Below are 23,640 nucleotides of genomic sequence, written 5' to 3'. Positions count from 1 at the left end.
AGCATTCCAACCCCCTTGTATGGTACTGAGTATATGCTAAAGTATCTACGAGTTTATTTAATGAGATCTGGACGTCTCACCGGTAAAGATTGCACTAACAAACAGCCTGAAGTATTAACAGGTCCATCTCGTAATGACTGTCAAAATATGCAGTCAAAATGTTGAATATGTTTGGCACTTCTGTGCTGAATCGCATATTTATAGTCACTCAAATTAATACACCATCGTTGAACCATACGGCTGTGGGACGTTCTAGGAGGTTTACAGGATGATAAATGAACTTTTAAGCTCCATGATCGGTAACAACAAAGAATGTCTTTCTAAATTTATTTATGAAGTATATTAACAACCCGAAACACAGCTAATATTTGGTTTGTCAGTGGGGCTTGTCGCCGGTATCTGGTATAAAATCTTTACCGTCAACTAGGTATCCTGGGAACTCAAACTATATACAAAAAATTGAGAACTTATTTGGATTTGTAGTAGCATTAGTTCTTAACCACGCGGTCTTTGAAGAAGAGCATATAATTACTGCAAAGATTTATATTCAACATGTAACACAAAAGAAATGTCAACAAAGGTAAGCGCAGGAACATTCACTCAATAGGATGATATTGCTCAGCCTTACAGGCGCGATCATTCTTGTGTGACTTATCGCTTTTGTCCAATATTGAATATATTGTTCAATTTTCAGCCTAAATGTGTTCTTTATCAACACCATTATTTAACAAATGTCAACACTTTTGGATCACTAATTGCTTTTTTCGTCATTTCTTAAAATATTGCTGATGAACCAACCGGAAAGTAGTCGTATTTGGATAGGCCATAAGGAGTGTTAACTGTTGCCAAAACAGATAATGATTGAGCCGAGGGAATTTGAACACGAACATCTTTTTAAGTCAGCAATAGAGTTTACCTAAGGATTGTGAAGCCGATCAAGTGTATATACGACTTCCACCATCGTTCGTGTTTCCTTCGATACACGGGGGTTTGGTGTTGATCTGTGATCACCACACATTCCAGGGGTTCCCTAGTGGCAAGCCCTATGTCGAGCCCACATAGGTTACTCTAGCCTTTGAACAAACAAATTTATCTAATCTTTTAAAACAAATCTTGACCTTGTCACTTATTCGCTTGTCAACCTTGACTGTTTTTATTCAACGTATGTGTTAGCATTCCAGACTATAAATATCGATTTATGCCTGGTTGGGTTGGTTCACTCACCTTCTTCATTGCGCATCATTTTGTTTTGCTTCACTTTCCGACCAACGATTGTACGTATTCAGAAATCCATTATCGTATTTGACTTATTTAATTCCGTTATTCGCTAACGCGAGTTAAGTCGATGATGATATACGAGGATTGGCGACATGTACATTTCAATAACAATCATTCATACGATCCAAACGGAGTCAGATTTAGGTTCACCAAGAGTCTTATCATCAGACTTGAAGGGCGTAACGATAGGAGTATCCCACTTTGAAGACTGAATCAATTCAATAATTCTTTTGCGCACAAATCATCCAATGCTTTATTTGCTGCTTCTCAAAGACCGTAATGAATTATGCGTCTCTTGAAAAAACCCAGATCATTCTGTGCTTGAAATTCTATAGGCCGAATTCTCATTCCCGTACTGCACTTGGCACGCACAACTATTACACTTTTGCATAGTGCATCATAATCTCTTTTAAAAGCTTATAATGACAACTCCACTTTAAGCATTTTCAAACCGCATATTAACGGTCCTGTTTTAGTAATCAAAAGCTTACAAGGGATATATGAAGAACTATCATCTTTGATTAACAGTTATTAATATTCTCGTATAGGAAGCTTGTATCCAGTAATCCCCAATATTAGGACTTCACTGGGTCGAACTACAACGTTAGAGCTTAAAGATTTGAAGCTCTTGTAAAATCATGGAATGAACCGAGAGAGTTATATAATCTCTTTCGAATATGGAGAATACTTTTAGAAATCGTGGGTAAACATAAATGATTATTGGGAACACTTGACTTAATAAAATACGAACTAGAAAGTTTGTTATCACTAATGGTGAAACGAACAGTATTTTTACAAATAGACTTGATGTATCCAGTTTTACTACACTTGAGTTATTTAACATAAAGAAATGCACATGATTTACACGAGTGAAGTTCACCACATGACATGTAAGCTGTAGGTATAATTTCCGAAGGGAATTTGGAGGCAGATAGGACACACTTTACAAAAAATCATCCAATCGGATCACAAAGCAAGCTCTGACGTGGAATCACCATGAAACAAAAAAGGGGAAAACCGACAAAAATATAGTGCCGGGAATCGGAGACAGATACCAGGAGGATGAACTTCGCTTGAAAGGAATGCCCAGGACAGAGTTGGCTAGATATTCCTGGTCAGCAATCAATGTCACATGAGGAGTAGCAAGCATGAGTGACCAAAACACTTAGATAACATGAAGAATAAAGTATATGTTCAAATGTAACAGAGTAAGTGAACCCTAATTTGTAAACCTATTGTGCCAACGCTTTACTCCACATCCGTAAAAGTACTTATCTTTAAATTTCATATACTACCCAGATCATTTGTTTGAAGTATATTATACGTATATTTCATATCAGCAACTTCATTATGCGCCTACTTCCAAAGCATAGACAAATTTATTTAAGATAGTAAATCTATCTATACATATCTGCCATAACTGATTATATTAGCCATTTAATTCGTGTAGTACGTATTTTATTCTTCTTTGAAAACTATACAACCAGTTTAACGACATTTTTAATGAGCTACTCAACAACTTCATTAATTTATGAGTGGTTTCATTTCCGCATGCTTGCAGGGCCACATTCATGTACATAACGGTGGATTAGCTACTGTGGTGGTCAGTATTCAATATAATTCTTAAACTTCATATACAGTTCGTCTTGATAACCGTCACTAGATAACGCCCCAACGATATATTAATCAGAAGGCGAAAACGAAGTGTTGACTACGTTTATTATGAGACCACACACACAGATATCCAACATTACAGGTGCGTTAAACAAGCATGAAAGAGTTGTGCCGAAAGGCAAGCAAACGAGCGAGTCAGCGAATATGAGTACGAGTAAGCGAGAGAGAGCAATGAACATGAATAACATGGACATATATATACATAGTGAAATGAATGAATCGTCGAATCAGTTAGGCGGTTAGTAGTAAGGCTAGCAGCGTGAATAAATGCGTAGGGAGTAAGCAATGCTCAAGCATACATGTTCATACATTCGCAATAATAATAAAGATACAATCACATAGATAAGTTGTTGTTGTACGGATGACTCAGTTCGTTAATAAGTTAACAAAATGGCTTAACCGAATTAAATGTGAACCAACTCTATTGAGCGTGAGTTGCTATACTACCATCTTATTTTAGACTACCATTGATTCATTTCTTATTCACAACAGTTCATTTGTTTTGGTCGATTAATATTTTAAACAATATGTATTAAATATTTTGGCTAAAATGATTGTAAATGGATTGTCTGATATTTATCCATAGCAAGTTTGGTTTCCAATCATTACAGAAAAACAAGTGTTTTGAACCAATGCTTTTGTGTAAATCAACACTAATTTCCATTCTTCGAATCAATGAAAGATGTTCACTTCAGCAGAAGTCTATACAAATAACTATAGAAAATAACATCATTATACTAGTCGGATACTTGATTGTGTTAATGTAATCTCTTTGAAGTTATTGAAGTACTCTTTTGCTTACATTTCATATCTTTTATCAAGCTGGCTACTTGTCACCGGGACTTGGAATCATCACTGTCCGTTATAAGAATGAAATAGTTTTGAAAAACGGATTAATTTCAGAATTTTTAGTCTTACATAAACTTTACAAACTCAAGACCTCACTACACAGAGCACCTATCCAATAAACTGACTTTAGACCTTTGAAAATACCTACCAGTAATAGATCAACCTGTACGAAGGATCCGAACACCAGATCCACAAAGTAAAGGTTGATATTTCGTTATCATAATTAGCCAACAGATTAATTCATCACAAACAAATATTTTGATAAATAAGTTTAATATCTAATTGCTTTCTAGTTCAATCAAGTCAAAATGTATCTATCATGACATATGGTACACATCAAATGTCCGGAATATAATAAACCCCAGAAAGCTCTATTTAAAATAAAAAGTATTTATTTAGAAGAAATATTATATATACATATATATGAACATCCTGAAGAATATAAAACTGCACATTAATAAAATTTATAACAAATCGTAAGAGTAATAAAAAGAACAAATATTACATGGAATATTACAAATACACTCGGTTACATTTAAAGTATCCGAAAACATGATCAGCGAAAGCAAGGATACCAGTGAGAACAATAAAACAGAAAAACCATGAACAAAACATTAATGTCAACAGAAATGAACCAATTTGGTGAAAACAAAGTAGATTAGAAAATAGCATAGGGAGACCAGTTATTGCACTAGTCCAAGCTGATCCACTAATAGCCGGACCTAAGGAATTAAGTACAGTGAGTAAATTATTACGAGAACAAATAGACTGTTGACAACGCCAACTACCTGTATTGCATTTATCAGATACAGCATAAGCTAAATGTATACAAGGATCAATAGCAAGACCAGCGGCTAAAGTAATCACTAAACCTTCAATTATACCTAATTTCCAATTATCTATACATGTTAATAAAGTGATAGATGATAATAGGCAACAAGTTAAGCATATAAGTGATAATAAAGAAAGTAATATATTTTTACTAATAAGAAATATTAATAAACTAGCAATAATTACAGCAATTATTATACTATGATATACATACTGTGTAATATTAAGGGTAATTTCAAATTTTTCCAATTCATTTACAACTAGAAAACCATGATTTAACAAATTAGGTGCAGTTGATAATAAATTATTAAACCATATAGTTATTTTATTCATAAATTTTTCTATATCATAATGTGAAGATGAAATTAAAGAGATATTAGTTAATGCATGAACAATAAATCCTACCGGTTCATTTATACCAGATTTATGCATAAATCGAAATCCAGTAATATATCCTTGTTGATTTTCATATGATATATATTCATTTAAACAAGATAAAAATAATATAACAGAAGAATTATAAATTTCTAAAGGTTTTCCATATAAACAACAAGTACTAATATCTATTGAACAATTTAATGAATATATATAATTGTCTATAGAGTTTATATAACGACCAAATGGACACCAAACAGGTATATTTATCAAAGGATTTAATAATGATAATTGTAATGAATTTAATGTTTGTTGACGATATTTTATAGAAGAAGATTGAAATAAAAATGGCATACGTTTTAATTCATTACAAAATTTTAATAACCATAAACGTGAATTAATTGAAGTCAAATTAATCATAGAAGATGAATAAAGTAATAGTTTTGAATGAATAGATATATCATGATTATAATTGTATAAATTTCTTTCATCATATGGTTTAGGACCCCAAATAAAATGAATTTTTAATAAATTTTGATAATAATGTAAATTATATTCAGTCCAAAATGAATTATTTACATGTTGACGTGTAAATTGTTCTAATGGATGATTTAAACGTAGAAATGTAGAACTATAATGATCATTATATGGTATATTAAATTTATGTAACCATAATAATTGATAACTTGTCAATAATAACGTACTAATAATAATAAATGGGAAAATAAAATGTAATTTAATTATTAATTTATTAAACAATAAAATGATATCATAAACTCTATTAGAAATAGATTGATAATATTTATAAAATAATAAAACAATAAAATGTTTACATTTAGATAGATAATTAAATTCAAATATAATTATCATTGGTATAATCATAATAAATATAAATAGATAATTAAATAAAATGGCAAAACAAGCAAATATAGTAAAACGTTTTATTGCAATAATTGAAGAGAATAAATTAACTAATAAACCACATATAGTTGAAATTGTAGTTAATGTCATTGATGGAATAGCATGTAATAATGTAAAATGTAAACATTCAACAAGTTGTTGTTCATTATTAATAAGTTGATTATTTTGTAAATGATTCATTGAAATTGAATGAATTTTATCATTATTAAAACATTGATTTGATATAATATTAGTTTTTTTATTTAATGAAGATGAAGCATTTAGTAGATTATTCTGATTAATTGATATTAGTTCGTTTGCTTTAAAATTAGGCATTGCATTTAAATTATTATCATGATGATCAATATGTTCAATGATAGTTGTTTGGGCCAATATAAAACGCTTCTGTTTCCAAATCTTTACAAGAAAAATAATGTCAATTCATCATCAAATTAATTTTAACATTTTGACAAAATAATGAATAATTCAGTAGTACTTTGTTTTATCAATTTATTACAATGAACATTGAATTACAATAATTAAACAAATCAACTTCAATAGAGTATCTTGTTATAAAATTAATAAGATTTAGTAGGATCATTCTTTAAATTTCAAATAAAATACTTCAGGAAAATTATAAACCGAATAAAAATGATAAAATGCAACTAATAGATATTTGATAAAATAAACTGAAATAGTTTAAATATCAGATATATATGATAATAATACCATCAATGTTATATCCGAACGAAGAATAAATGAACGGTAACTGCTAGTAACTATTCATAGACTTCTATTGTATGTATTTACATCACTTTTATCACAAGCTTTTATTTGACCTAATGACCATTATCATACGACTTACTATTCTCAAGTTATTCTCAATTTATTAGTTACGGTTCCTCACAATCACAGCCACTTTTCGGTTTGATCTTGTATAATAGTTACTTTTTATTTTATGGTATGATGTGGTTTGGTTTACTTGTATGTAAATCAAGTATATTTGAAATATATGATTCATACAGTGAAAGCGGATATTGGTGTTCTGGATTCAAAAGACAGGGCTGGACGAGAAGAACCAATAAGGATTGTACACTTCTCGTACTGGTTTGTGCGTCATTGATCTAGTCATATAAGTCGGTGTTCTGGTTGGCGATAATATCACGTGATAATTCATGGGGCAAAAGTCATAACAACCAGTCAAAACATATTTCCAATAAGTCACAGAGAAGGTATCCTTTTCAGAAAGTTTATTTTCAAAATAAATAAAATCGTGTGTACATATATATATGCATCAAATAGTAACGTCTATAAGCAAATTACACATTTAATTGAAAGATTTTTATCAACAGTGGTTTGATTACCAGGTACCACTGAAATCCAGGAGGTATTGGTCGGTTGTTTCATCTTAGTATGAGACACCTCAGCAATGTGCACCCAGTAGTTCTAATGGTTAAAGGATCACTGAGACACCTCAAGCTCCTGGTTCCAACCTCTGGCGGAGCTATGAACGACCACTCCAAAGGATTTCCTCACTAGAACTCAATAGCTACTCAGTCCCCCCACATTTTTAATGATACACTCAACTGAGATCTATCTGTGATGAATAAAACCTACGAACAGTATAAATGTCGAAATATTGATGGAGTTAGGTATAATTATAAATAGACTATATAGTTTCACGTAAATAGTTATGGAAAAGAGAAACGTAAGAAACATATAATCATCAAGATAAACAGGGTAAACACATCACTAACCAAAAAGATTTCCCAGAAGAAATCTTTTGTAATCATAATAAATAAATAAAAACCCTAATTTACTTAAATATTCCAAGAAAAAACCAGAAAGATACAACTAAACAAACGTTTAATTATATATAAAAATAGGTACCATCTCGAAGACGTGCATTAATTAGGCATCTCAATTTCGAAATCAATACAATAAAAGTTGGTTTGTTACTACAGAGAATTATAAAGTACTGTATACATGTAGTGTTCCAAAACAAAAGTGAAACATATCTAATTTCCAATAGTTCTACAGTTGATCCCAGCCGGTAATGAAGTCTCAAGAGATTTCCTACATCTTATTGACTGAAAGTTGGAAAATAATCAAACCGACTGACTAGAAAATGAATCTAAATGACGGAAAGACTGCTTACCTGATAAAACACTAATAGATCATCCGCACCAAGTCCAGTTACCAAAACAATAGCTAATAAGTTAATAACTGGGAAATGTGGAATTTTCAATACTATTGTATATACCGTATAGGCAGTTAATAAAGACCAGATAATAGCCAATACAGTTAGAATTGGTATGGAGATCGTTCGAGTCCATATAGTCAATAAGATTAGTAAACATATTAAACTAATAAATAGCCAAGAAGTATCACGATAGAGCAACTGAGTAATAATTTCATCATATTCTTGTATATATATTCCCTGCAAAATATGAATTAAAAAGAACAGATATTATCATTAAAGTATTCTGGATTCAACTGAGTAACTTTAACTTAGAAACAGAGGGGATAATGAAAAACAATCATACAAATGTATTCATTTTCATAAGAAAACTATTATGAAATATGGAAAAGTCGAACTATATGCCTATACTATGTGCAGAACTAATATTTATGGAGACATATCAAAATTTACTCTTATTGTGACGTTGATACATGTCACATCTAATAATCTTAATATTATAGACACATAGGTAAACAGTCAAAATTAATAACAATCATTTATATTACAGGTAACAAGCTTCTGATAATAACGAAGGACACAGTTCGATGATTTCTTTGTTTACTAGTTTGTTAAAAATTATAAACAAAAATATGCAAGGAAATGGACAGACCTTATTAATTAGTTATGATCGTCTACTTTTCAACAAAGAGAATGAATGCATTACAGAGGCGAAAGGTTTATCAGGTGAACAAACATATTTTTATGACTATTTAACAAATTAAAGTGTTTTAACGGCAAATTATGAAAATCTCTATTATAATATGACAATTTAATAGCTCATCAACCAAATAATCACCTTATATGATTCTGATTGATTTAAATTGAGACAATAAGAATCAGAACCAAGTACATATTGACTAATGGAAGAATATATGTAGTAGTCGACTACTGAGAACTGAGAACTGAAGATTAACTGTTTGAATCTTCTATCAACATAAACTATCTTTTGGTCCCACTAATTATTTACACAATAAATGGGCATTTTCAATTACCAAAATGTTGTTTATTATTTACAGAGTAAATCTCATAAGAATGTGAAACCATTTATTAATAGATACAAAAATCTAGCACAAGCTAATCATTTAGTTCGTAATATCACACCAAGTATAGAAAAACCTATCTGTAAAGCTTCTAATCGAGTGAGCAATACGCATTATCCTCTAAAAAAGATATCTTCAAATTCATTACTTTGTATTAAAATTACATAAACAGAATTCGCTGACTAGATTTTTTGTTATAATTACACATTAAAAACCATAGATTTAAATAGTTTCATTATATTAAGTGAAAGTAAGTAGTGAAATAAAGAATAGTTAAAATTTATTCGACAAATAGCCTAAACATCATTATTATAAACTTTATTCATATTTTCTTATACTATCAATATAACTTACATCAAAATGTAATGGGATATGTAATCCTTCTGTAAGTCTACCTGATTTATACTCATTTTCTATTTCATTAAAAAACAAATGCGAACCAGTAGAGTGTATAGGCAAAACCATTAGGTTTTTTTCCCAATTATAAAAACTGTTACCATCATTTGGTAAGAGAACAGCCAAAATTATCGGCAATAAAGGTGAATATAAACATTGTGATGGATATACCAAAGGACATAATAAACTAGGATCAGTACCATAATTATCCCAACATGAACGACGTAAGTGACCAGAAAGAAAAGCTGGATAACAAGTAGAAATCAACTCAGCAGTTTGTTTAGCATCAATATATTCCAGCTAATCAATGAGTGGAACAAAAGACAAATTGGAAATGAATGTAAATATATGAAACTGAAATTCAGTAGTATGAATCACTTTTTCAACTTAGAAAATCAAGCTACATAATGTAAAGTTAAACAATTTGCATAAGGAACACTTACTAAATTATAACTTAGTAAAACATTACATCAATTTCAGTCAACACATTTACAAGTGACACAGTTAAAATTAACAAAAAGTACGAAATGTTAAAATGAATTAGAAAGTTATAAAAATAAACAGAATTCAGAGAAGAAAATTCCCTTATTTTGACAAAATCATTTGCTTAAACTATGAATTCGTATTTATAGATATTTGATAAATATATGTGTCTGCAGAACAAAATGATTCCAAATTTGAAATATTAAAGCAAGGTTGCATACTCACCAAGAATTTAGAAAACAATAGAAGAGATTCAAATAAATTACAGATAAGAAATATGACAGAAAATTATCCACCGAACAAATATAAAACAGAGATTAAAAACGTGAAGATCGCAAAAACAGTTGAATAATAATGAAAAGAAAATTATTAGAGGAAAATAATAAGTGATTACGGTTGAAAATAATAATCAAAACTGAAATAAGACCAAAATATATACAAATCTACAGCGTCAATAAATCAATTTGTTGTAAAGAAAATTGTCTTTGATGCATTTTCTTTATTTTTATTCAATGACATAATAAGTTACTTTAATTACAGAAAGTTACATTCAAATAAACTAAATGTAACTCTGAAGTTAGGTACAAAGTTTCCGCATATCCTCCATCACTGTAACTCCTAGATTATGTTACTTAAAGTTGTCAGAAAACATTATCTCAGTAATCCCAACTAGAAAATCTAAATGATTAAAAGCAGACAAAACAAGCTGTTATAATCGCACCATTTATACACTATTCTAACTCTGATACACATGTCGAAGTTTGGACCAGATATTTTAAAATAAATTGATCATTGGATAGAAATTTAGTAATAAATATCCTATTTGTGATGTTCCAATGAGTAGGAAAGTATATTTCTGACGTTTCGTAACTTAATGTAAGCCACTTCTTCAGAGTAAATCAAAGTTTGTGTGTGGTAACGGAGTTCCACTATGTAAGAATAGGCGACTAATATGGATGAAATACTCCAGTTTAGCTTCTTACTCAAACTTTATGGCTTTACATTCATTAATAAAAAATCCCCATCAACAATACAGCCAATATGGCGAATAGTGGGTAAATATTATGATTCTTTAGCTCAATTAGCACACGTCCCACAAAATATTACAGAAACCCATAAATTTTCTTTGGTGCCGTTCCCAACCTCGGGTTAAGGAAAAGGGTCTGGCATGGGGTTAGCAACCACATCCTGTAGAAAGCAACTTTGACAAAAAACGCTAACCAAAAAAAACAACTTAAACTCTGCTCTCCGATTTGAAGGATCTATGTTCAGAAGAATTATGATGCCTAATGGTGAAAATCGATATTCTTCGAAAGTCACGAGGTAGATGCCTTTTTTAACAACCAGAGCAACAACCAATATATGTACGTGGAATGACCGGACAATGTGAGAGACCGGGAGGACCAGTCAATTAGCAACAGGAATGAGGAGATACAACGTGGTGGTTCTCGGAATCAGAAAATTTCATTGAATACAAGATCGACTGCAAAGGTTAGGTATGGGAGAGATGTTGCTGTACTCTGGTCACGAAGATGGAAATGCTCCGCACACTCAAGAAGTTGCTCTGATGCTGTACAAAGAAGCACGGAATTCATTAATAGGATAAGAATCTCATGAACCCAGGAATATCAAAGCATCATTCAAAACAAAGGAGGGAATCATAATGAATGTTATCCGATGTTATGCAACCACCACTGATAGCAGCGACGACGATTAAGATCAGTTCTATGAGAGGCTGCAATTGATCTTGGCGGAGTGCCCAGGAAAGGACCTGACAATCCTGATGTGAGACCTAAACAACAAAGTCGGAATGGACAACATTGGATATGAAGATATCATGGGACGATATGGACTGACTGGGAGAAAGGGATGAGAGTGGAGAGAGATTCGCAAATCTATGTGCATTCAACAAACTGGTTATAGGCGGCACAATATTACCACACAAACACATACACAAATGTACATGGGTCTCACCGGATCACGATGGAGAACCAGACATATCATATTTGCATCAGTAAAAAAATCAGTAGGTCAATGGAAGACGGGGAAATCAGGAGAGGAGCTGGCATAGCTTCAGAACACCACCTAGTGGTTACCAAGATAAAAATGAAGGTAAAGAAACATTGGACAACCGGACAAACACCATTACAAAGGTTCAATACAGTCTCCCTTTGACATACTGACAAACTCAACCAATTCAAGTTAACTCTCATCACCACGTTCCAAGTTTTACAAAGTCTCCTGGAAGAAGAAACTCCTACGGAGGACAACTGGGAAGGGACGAAAGAAGCACTAACTTCAACGTGTCAGGAGGTTCTGGGCTGCGAGAAGTATCACCAATAGGAATGAACCTCTCTCGGAACTCTGCACAAGATTCAAGAAAAGAAGAACAAGAAAAAAGCAATTAACAACAGTCGAGCAAGAACAGAGAAAGTCAAAGCACAAGCTGAAGACACTGAAGCTAACAAGCACGTGAAGTGAAGCATTAAAACTGACAGGCAGAAATACATGGAAGGCCTAGCAGTGGCAGCATGAAAAACTGTAACAGAAGGAAATATGAAACAAATATATGGCACAACGAAGAAACTAACAGGGAAATAATACAAACCGAAGAGACCGGTTAAACACAAAGAACGAAAGCCAATCGCTTAGATTCAAGAGCAGAGGAACAGATGGGTGGAACATTTTGAGGAACCCCTGAATATACTAGCTCCATTGAACCCACCAAATATCGAAGCAGTACCTACAGACCATCCTATAGATGTCACTCCACCAACAATCTAAGAAATCAGGATGGTCATCAGACAAATCAAAAGTAGGAAAGCAGCAGTATCGGACAATATACCAGCTGAAGCATTGAGGATAGATATAGAAGCAACTGCAAACGTGCTCCACTTTCTATTCAGGAATATTTGAGAGGAAGAACAAATGCCGACAGACTGGAATGCGGGATATCTCATCAAGATACCAAAGAAACAAGATATGAACAAATGTGAGAACCATAGAGGCATCCGTCTAGAGAATAAATTAAGAAAAGACGTTAGAAGTGGATAGGATACACACTAAAGAAATCATCAAAATGCATCACGAAGCAAGCGCTAACTTGTAATCCTGAAGAGAAACGGAAAAGAGGAAGACCAAATAGCACACTGCATCGAGAATCGGAAGCAAACATTAAAAGGATGAATAGCGACTGGAAAGAACAGGAAGAAATTGCCCAGGGCAGAGTTCGATGGAGAATGTCGGTGGTTAGCTTATGCTCCTCCACGAGGGGTAACCTGTTACGCTATAACTAACTAGAAATGTTGCACAAACAGTAATTAGATGAAAATAATTTCAAGTATAAAAAGCATCAATATACGCGACTGGTCGCAACTATTCAACCGTGTTCACTTTAAGCAAATAAATTTAGTTAGAATGTTTCTTATTTCCACACTTGCTACTTTCCATATAACGTCTATTTATATATTGAAAGAGAATCAATTGGTGAAATTTCATACTGAGTTTATCAATGGAAGTGCCAATATCGTATTGAAAAAAAACATGCGAAGTTTTCCACTAAAGAACAGAATTATGTTAAAAATTCGGCATTTAATCAATGCGATGTCAGTTCAAACTTCATTCATAAGAAAGCAGCTGTTAAGAGTATCCAAAATATTCCAGACATTACGATTAGGTAAATAACTGAGAAAAGATTATTTGAACTGCATCGAAAACTCACCTGTTTACAAGACTGTTTATTGAAAATTGATGCAATCATGTTTGGCAAACACCAAATTGAACAACAGTTATTGTGCCCAGTTCTGTCAATAGTAATTTTATTATTTACAGTAAATAAATGTGTATTATTGTGTAACTTAGATGATTTCCTATAACATAATTTTTGATATGTAGATAAGTGAGTAATTCTCAACTGTAGTTTACACAGATCAGATAAAATAATATACAATAATGATGGTTCACTAAAATATGTCAAATTCTTCTTTGAATTGATTAAGGTTTGCATGAATAAAGATTTATGAGGTATTTTGATAATTTGATCGTAATTTATTGAGAAAACTATCCGACTATATTTAGCATATATAGTCCATAAACTGTTAACTGGTCTGGTCATTTCACTAGCTATAAAAAATAAAAACAAATGAAGTTATGAAGCAAGCAGTCAAAACAAAACACTGGTATTAATAGTTGATTCTTTGACTAATATAGTAGAATGACCTGATATTTCGCATGATTTAAATTCTTCAAAAAAAGCAAATCTAGCTGGCTGACAGACAGTTTAAACCTAATAATCTCACAATTTAGAGGGAAAATAAAAATAAAAAACTAAATTTCGGTACGCAGAACATGTAAAGAAAAACAGTATGATATTGAGATTGGCAGAAAACTCAATAATAAATCAATATTGAAAGTAAAGTGTTTTGAAATGATGCTCCAATTTATCAACATCAACCTGAACATCACTGGTGATATTGGGATGTAGAATGATCACTTTAAGTATCAGAAGTGTGGTAATAAACACTGGTATCCAGAAATATTTTTGAGATATATTTGCATCTCTAGGCTTTTGGACGAATAATTGACTCAAACAAGACGCAATAATAAGAAACGACCAACTAATTACTAAACGCTATATGATCACTAAGGATTTTTTCATCGTATAGATGTAGCAGTTAGAGAGTCGATATCAATAAGAAATTATTTATCATTCATATAAGCCTAATTTAAAACTTATTGGCACTGTGAAAGACTAGTTCTTTCTTAAAACTAAACCAAGATATATAAGAATGACCATATAGTATTGACTGGTGGTGCAGTGGATAAATGATCCAACTATTCAGTCTTCCACTAACAAGTCTGTTAGGTCCCGATAAACATAATGAGTGGTAACTTTAGGATCCTTTTATGGACCAATACTAAACGTATATTTTTATCGTATAATTGTTAAATAACTAAACTATTCATATTCATGTTCATCTTATCATAGGCTCTATTTTAACCTATGAACTGTTATTATACGATTTTCCATTCTTGAATTGTTCCTTGTCAATTAGTCACTGCCTCCCTCATTCACAGCCACATCTGGCTAGTTCTCGTACAAATGTTGTTTCATATTTTATTGGTACGTTGTGGTCTGTTTGGTTGGTATATAAACTCAGTATGTTTGAAATATAATGATTCATATTGCAGAGGCTGAGATTGGCGTTCTGGACTTAACGGGCTGGGCTAGGCGGAAAGCAGGACCAATCAGGACTCTAGGCTGTGTTTTACGCGTCCTTGGTTCGATCGATAATTCATTGCTTCTGATTGACGGCTTTGGGCTATAACAAAGTCAAAGGTTTAAACATCACTTCCCATAGATTGATGTGGGCTGCCGAATAGTAATAATTTGCTTCCATATCTGATATGCAACTTAAACTTCGGTATCAATTCACTTAATAGGAATTCGACGCCGAAGTATTTTTAAATCTGACCAATTTCTAGTGTAATCAGTCCTGATTTATACAAAAACTACCCTGAAATAATTAGCTTCCCAAAAGAAAAAATGCAAACATTACCGGTCTCCTGAAGGCAATATTCCCTTTCAAAATATTCAACATTCTTGTTACGTCGAAATCGATCAACAACCATTTTATGAAAGTTAAATGCATGATTTTCAACTTCAGCTGAATTTGAATCATATTGCTTGTTCCACGTTAGATCTTCTTTGATAAAATATTCAGGACTACTTGATGTTTCAGTTAGTAATGCCTGAAACTGCTGAGTACGAGCAGATAGACTAGTCCCAATCGCCACAAAATCCTAAGTACCAATTGATGGAAGAAAAAATGTCCTATTATAAACCATAAATTATATCATTAAGTAATCAGAAGTTCAGTCATAAGTGCGAAATTCAACCGGTATGATAATTACTGTTTAAAAGTACCGAGATAGAACAGATTTCACAGCATGGTCCACATAGCATTTAAACACTAAATATATTATATTAGTACCGATAACTTTCTAGAGTAATCATAAAACTCATATTACTAAATCACCAAAAATAAAAAATCGCAATCACCTGATCAGAACAAACGCTAGTCGACAAGTTTTTATGAGCCAAGGAACGAAGCTCGCAACATTACACACAACACACTGTCACATCACTCACTGACGTTTGCAAGTTAACAGTGGCTATGAGTCAGGACATTGTTATTTCGAAAAAAAACGTACGTCTTATTACAAATCTCCGCTTTCTAACAAACTCCCGTAAAATTTCACACCGAAGAAAACTAAATTCAAAATTTCCACCAACCTTTACCAATGTCGGTAGTGATATTTTCTTCATAACGTTAAAATCGTAACTTCAGTATTTACATGAATAAAGTAGTAACAACTGTGTCAAATACAAAATTATATAAGTTATACATTGGTAATTTGTATTTGTTACTTATTATGCGGGTATAAAAAATACAGAAAATTACTTCCACCTAATTGTTAATATCTAAACAAACTAAAACACTTATATATCACCTTGCTCAACACAAGACAATAATGTATCCCAGTCGTCATATACTCGGTATCATACTAGGCTATAAATCACACCGTTAACAACTACTAATACGTATCCTAACCCAAAGCGGATTTGATCCCATGACCGAAAATGTCTCTAAGATGTGATATGCACTAAATAAACCCTATCTGTTGATACTTTTTAACCACAACGTCATCTTATAGTGACAAGAACCCTGGCAATCCACAGTAAGACATCTTTTAAAGAAAAAGAGCGGGTCTAAAAACTCTTTACAATGATTTGTATAATGTGAAAACATCCTCAAAACTGACAACTATAGAGTTCTAAACGAAAAACATGTGTTGAAGTATATAGTTATTTACAATACACGTTGAATAAAGAAATCTTCCACAGTGCATGCAAATGCGAAATGTCAAACATGTTTAATACGTTTAGTACACGACAGAAACAATTAAATACCACTACCATTTGATTGAGAAAACGTTTCACTAGCCTTTCTCATGAAATTGTTAATACTTAAATGATGTGGTTGATCATTCGTATAGGCTTAAGATTACTTCATCCAAATCGTAAAGTGCTATTCACCTGTAGCTATAGGAATGTCCATCATTAATGAAAGTAAGTTTAAACGTTGAAATTAAACAGCTATAGTATTTTCTGTGCGTATTCGTTAACAATAATTTAAGCATAGAAAATAACCTGTCACTAATTAAATATTATTACAAATTAGTTCAAATTCAATAAAGTCACCATGAGTTGCAATGAACTTAGTGAATTAAAGATTTTACATTTAACACATATCACATTAAACATCAAGCAGCAAAGTAACTTAGTGTCATGTGGATTTCCTATCACTATTGTAACATATTAAAAAGCATTGTCTGGATTGGAAAACCGCATCACTCCTTATTCAAAAAATCGAAGCCTATAACCTGTACTGTAATTCAAACTGATTATGAGACCTAGACGGTCAAACGATTCAATTGTATTACTTTACAATCATTATTTAAAATGACGAATTCCTATTAAAAGCTTAAGACGATATTTGATAGTGAGCAAACATTTTTGTAGAAATCTTAAAACAGATTCGTGTTTATACATATATATATATATATATATATATATATATATATCAACAAAACTTTCAAAAGTTATAAAAGGATAGAATGGACTTACAACAAAAGGGTTGCTAAGGTCGGGTACATGAAAAAAGACAATACAACAGATGGAAGTCGACAAAATTAAGGAAAGTGATAAGGTAGCTACCAAATATTTCCAGTGAACAAGATGACGTGACAAACTGAAAAAAAGGATACAAAGTATAATAAAAGAAACACGAGTAGGAAATACCAATAAACAGACCATAACACATTGTGAATGTTCACATGAGCATTTTTTAGATAAGACTATTATATGTACGTGGCCACAAAGACGAATGGGCTGTAATAATACCAAATCTAGGGAACAGAAGACACTAACACATAGTGACTGATACTTGCAGCAAGATTTTTATATGTAGAATACTAAATGCATCAATTGGTGTACGACTGTATAACATAAATGACCTACTAACATACAGATTTTGTCATTGTTCGAATATGGTATTAGAAATAGAAGAGCGATGTTGACGGAATGGAGATTTCTTTTAAGCTGATACACCAGGTGGTTATAAAAGCCTATTCCTTTCAATATATAGGAAGACTAGAGACAGCTTACTTAATATATTTCAATTTCTTTAGGACCTGATGTCGTAGTTGTTCTTGCCATATGGGATAGAAAACCGGTGACACCATGGGGAAAATTTTGACGACTAGAGACTGACTGCTCATTATCTAAAAACTACCTTCTATTTGTAACGCCTAGAGCTAATAATCACATCGCAGTAAAAACCCCTTCTACGGGTATAAACCAGAAAGGATTGAAATAATTCAGCTCTCACTGGTAATAATAATATGGGCTGTCCATTTTCCTCCATCTTCGGAAAATATTTTTCCAAATAAAAATGTATTATACAACACGTGAAGCGATAAATAAGTCGAACGTAGCTTTCACTCTTCCATTATAAGTAGGAGAAATGACAGTTGTTAACGAAGTCTTAATCAGTCTTTTTACAAAACTTGGCTTTTGAAAATTAAAACCAAGTGCTACTGACGTTTTTGAGGCATGTAAGGTTATTATTCCTTATTCGTATGGATATTATTTGACGACTATATTTAAAAGTACTACTATTTTTAACAATCCCAACATTCGGTGAAACATAAACTTTAGGAAACATACTCGTGAATTGAAATCATAGGCGGGCCTTACCGGCGAAGAGTGGGTAATTTCGAAGAACAGCTACAAGAACCACTCGGATGATCCATTCGTCTAATCTTATAAAAATGTTGAAAAGACTCTCAACATATTCCGTGGTTAAAACAAATACCATTAATCATTGAAGTGATTCAAACGGTTGTGGCTGGGAAGGAAAAAGCTTGCAATTGATGACCTGCCGTATTTGGTAGCAATGTACCACCAGTGCCTCTGAATTTCTAAAACAAACACGAACAACACAAGTAATAGTATCTGCTCCGGCGATCATTAGCTCAGATTAGAACGATTTTTGTGGCCTGGTATGAGCAAAGAAGTGAGTACACTCACGTGTTAGCTGCCATAAATCTATGGTGATCAGAAACAATAAACATCCTTTAGGCTGTTTCAGTACTCTCCACTTTCGCTTCGGTTGGATCCATTTTCATTTGATAAGATCCTAACCAGATTCGAATGAATATTTCTATCTGTTAACGTGTGTGGCCCGTTTTATATAGTGACCAGGACACTACTACTAAAAGCGTAGCCCTCTCCATTTATCAAAAGATGAGTAGCGGACCTAGGCTCCCCTTCCACCATTACTAATCATCGGCGGCAGTTCGAACCTGGGCTTTTACACTCTCTTAGTCGGTCAATCTGTCAGGACTTGGAACCTGTACGTATGTACATAGGTCCAGGTTGTCATACCTTATTAGAGTAGAGCTAAAGCTATCAGGCAAAATCTTAGAACAGCAGATGGAGTAACAGTATCAATGATAGTAGGAAAGATTGGTCATCGAAGAAAAGAAAAGAAGTGGAAAAGGTTATGGGGAATTTAGAACCTCGAAGTTTGGGAGAAGACTGAAGCGGTGAACACACCTGCACCAGGGCAAAACATTTTGGGCCATATTACTTAAAGCTTCTTACCACTGGCCACGATGGTCACGCGGATCCCAGCCGAAGAGTTTGTCTCTATTAGCATGGCTAAGTCCAGCTCTCAGCGAATTCATGGACTGATAACATACTTTGATTTGGTCGTTCCTAGCTTTCTTCTAGTCCGCTATTGCACCAGAAAGCATCGCTCATCAAGATAGGCAGTGTTTCGGCATACGTAACATGTGTCCAAGCCATCTCAGTTGATGAAGATTTACTATATCATCCGTCATGTCATCCGTATCTAGTACCATATTCTTAACCCAAACACCGCCAACTCGGTGGTTCCAAAATACACGAGCAATGCTTCAAAGATGCTCATGATCGAACACCAGCAGCCTACGAATATGCGCTACTTTGTATGGGCATTTTCTCCATCCACAGAGTAAAACAGAGTAAACTGCTATGCAGTAAACTCGCCCTTTCGTCAGTAAACGGAAACCGCGTCTACGTCACAAGTAACACGAGTTGAGAAAAGCTAATTCAGCTTTCAGAATCCGTGCCGAGATTTCGTCAGACAGCTGATAAGACTCCTAAGATAAGTGAAGCGGTCGATGAGACCAACTACTTCACTCTATGTCATTAGTTTAGACGATAACGTAGGCCAATCCTGAGATGAGATTTTACATTTGCAGGGAGAAAACCGTGATGATGTCACAGGTATTCAGTGTTTGACAACGCTTCTACCAGTAACACCTAATATATTTCGTTCCCACCAAGAGAAATCAAAAGACAGAGTCGAGGAGATCGGAAGAGTGTATTTGGCGACCACCAATATATCGGAATTCTCTGATGTAATCTGGCTAGCGATCGCGGTTGATGTTGAGCATGGCGTTACCACACGTGATCTGGTGCGGATGCATGACCGAGCGCCTTCAGCTAGATGAGTCCACTAAAACATATGGTCAACATCCAATGTCGAAAACTTAGAGCTATTTATTTTGGGGATTTATTTACCGCTACAACCGCATTCCAGACATGCGTGCATTGTTGCCCAACGTGGTCAGAAGGCTCTGCATATTTCCAGCGGCTTCATCAAACAGAACTATGTCATTTGTGTACTTTAAATCGACATGTGAGTCTCTTGGTAGAAGAATAATCTATCAAAAAGTCATATGAAGTAAGTTTTACATGTAAATGCATGTCTACGATGAGGTTGAATAAAAATGAGGAATGTACACAACCCTGATGAACACCGCTTAGAGTGATCATTCCCTAAGACAGTTCACCACAAGCTTTGACTTGATCAGAGGTGTCCAAGTAGGGACTCTGCTCAAGGTTTATCAACCATTAATAGCAGACACTATAATAGAACCTTACAATCTGCAGTGTTATACGCTGCTATAAGGTCAAGGAATACGATGATTGTCGAATGTTAAGAGTATGCTTTTGTTACAGAATTTACCGAAGCGGGAATATTTGATCCATACATCCCCATACAGATCTAAAACAAAACTGGTCTTCCCGTGTTTGTTCTTCAACAGCTGTAGTTAAACGTCGCAGTATCATCATGGCTACTATTTTAGACACTACATTAGTTTAACCGACTCCTCTATGATTTCAACGGGAAAATTTCCTACTTTCTTATAAACTGTAACGATCATCGATCAGGACCAGTCAAGTGATATGACTTTAAGTTCTCAGACACCCTTTGGAAAAACCGTGGTGTTTTCAGTACACCTAAACAATTACTACGTGTATGACGTATTCCTGGCTCGCTTCTGTGCCTTAGATTGGTTCCTGATTTCTATGGTATCCCTTCTTGTCCCAGGTCTTGTGATCTAAAGCTGATTGTTTGCAATTTCGATCTTCATTGTGTCAGAAACAGTAAGGAAATAAAATACTCCGACACCTTGGCTTGTCCGTCTAGGGTCATTAATAGCACACTAGCAGAGGAGTTGGCAGTATTGGTAAGTAAATTCCAGAAATAAATGGTTCCGTACGATTTCAACATTGATCCTGACCACATGAGTTTAAATGGACACGCATAGTTGATGGTGCCCGGAAAAGCATCCGTACTAGATTACTTTTGGGCATTCCGTGCTGCGCATCTCTTTAGACAACTAGGCAGCTTAGGTTAGATACTACTCGACGCATCGACAGCTTTCCATGTATGTTCTCATATCCCTTCATTCTTCACCTCTGTTTTGACTGGCGTTAAGATCGTCAAACAAAAAAGATGTTGTGGATAACAGCGTTGTCGAAGATTGTACGCGCGCGAATGGATTACAGACTCTGTAATCCTGGAGAACTTTGACAGATTAATCACAGACTGTTGATGTGTAGGTCATTTCATCTGACTATTTTGCGGATTGGAATCATACATATCAACTTCCAATGTTCTAAGATCCTGCCTGCGATTTAGGAAGTCACGAGCAGTATACAAATGGGTGGCCTATGATACGACTGTTCAGTGGCTGAGTTAATACCATAGATTTCTGTTACGCTTAACCTGAGACTCATGAATGATCACTCGAACATTTAGAAGCCTAACAGTGTCACTGTCACTCCTGGTCGGCTATTAGGACCTGACGACTGTAAGTTATCATATTTCTCTCATGGAGAAAAGACCAATTAATAAAATTCGGTTGAAAAAGAACTTTCAAACTTTTTGGGCTGTGGCTCTTACTTTCTCCGAGGTTCTAAGGAATCTGTCAAACCTATCAGTCACTAGCGTTATTGAATCAACTTAAACCTCTCCCATTCAGTCTTTGCTATTTGATATAGGATCTCAGTTACTGAAGAATACGAATACTCTTAATAATTTTTCAGATACATGAAGCAGCAGTTTCGGACAAGTACATATCTTCCTAAAACTAGGACCTCAAAGGTGAGAAGATGTACTGAATGTTCAGGCTTATGACCGTGAAGATAGATCTCACTAGCGACTCATAAGTAGGACTGAATAATGGTAAAAGTTCGAAAATTTTTATTTCTGAGATGCTGCCTACTCATGCATAGTCACAAGCCTCGCTAACGCTAAACTGCATGGTTTTCCCATAGTCGTCTCTTTCCTGGCAGTAAACATTGTAGCAAGGGGGTGGGGCATCAGAACGCAACACTACGGTCCTCATGATGATGCTGAAGCTATTGATCGTGTGTACGATTCGACAGTGTGAGACACATGACGTACGTGGAAAATTTCTAACTCAAACATCAGAAGTAAAACACAAATCAAGATTAAAGGGTTTCTATCCAAACGAGATCACATTGTAAGAGTGAGCGCAACACCAGCTGAATATTAACTCACAAAGCGTAGTTTAACCTAAGATATCAATTTAGTTGATCTTACATGTTAGCAGAATTTCAAAAGATTTTAGGTCTTCTGGACACTGAAAATTCCAAAGACAATACGCAATGACACTGATAGCTTGATGGGCCAAGTGGAATTAGACGAAGTAGCGGATTTTTCAAGAGTCAGTTGATCTGACTAATTTTCAGTAACAGTGTAGCACTAAATAAGAATCACTATAATCTCTACTGTCAGTGAGAGGAGGTTCGAAACTGGACTTTGCATATCCTTCTATGAAAAGAGATTATTATCACGAGATCCATTTTAGTCAGACTATCATAAGTACTTAAAGTTATTTCGTATAAACGGCCCACCTCCCGAATAATGGCATGGTTGACAGCATATTTTATCATCCACTTGCTTTTACGAATATAAGTCTTCAATCCCGACCCAGAAGTATGAATATCAAAATAGTACAGGCTTAAAACACGACTTCGCCTTTTCATCGAGTGATCAACTAGAGAACACCGAATATAAGTAGTATCCGTCCTGTCAGTAAGCGTTTTCAATCAGAAGTTGAATCTTCAGAGAAATAAATACTGAA

General features: G+C 33.9%; 1 protein-coding gene across 2 annotated transcripts; it reads right to left on the bottom strand.

The window, feature by feature from the left end:
• Nucleotides 1-4,175: 4,175 nt before the first annotated feature.
• Nucleotides 4,176-18,983, bottom strand: MS3_00009912 (uncharacterized protein; the record flags this gene model as incomplete). Of its 2 annotated transcripts, none has more annotated exons than XM_051218318.1 (7): nucleotides 4,176-6,324; nucleotides 8,066-8,347; nucleotides 9,544-9,885; nucleotides 13,790-14,190; nucleotides 15,627-15,870; nucleotides 17,759-17,882; nucleotides 18,860-18,983. In XM_051218318.1, the coding sequence occupies 7 exons, from the start codon at nucleotides 18,874-18,876 to the stop codon at nucleotides 4,315-4,317; spliced, it is 3,420 nt and encodes a 1,139-aa protein (XP_051074170.1). In that variant the 3' UTR covers nucleotides 4,176-4,314. The 2 variants fall into 2 exon arrangements, with proteins under 2 accessions (XP_051074170.1, XP_012794624.1); XM_012939170.2 differs by having other exon boundaries at nucleotides 18,890-18,945.
• Between the last annotated feature and the right edge of the window lie 4,657 nt (nucleotides 18,984-23,640).

Source organism: Schistosoma haematobium, chromosome 1 (assembly GCF_000699445.3).
Source record: "Schistosoma haematobium chromosome 1, whole genome shotgun sequence".
NCBI classification, from domain to species: Eukaryota; Metazoa; Platyhelminthes; class Trematoda; order Strigeidida; family Schistosomatidae; genus Schistosoma; species Schistosoma haematobium.
The sequence above is the reverse complement of the archived record's forward strand: the minus strand, read 5'-3'. Positions and strand labels throughout refer to the sequence as shown.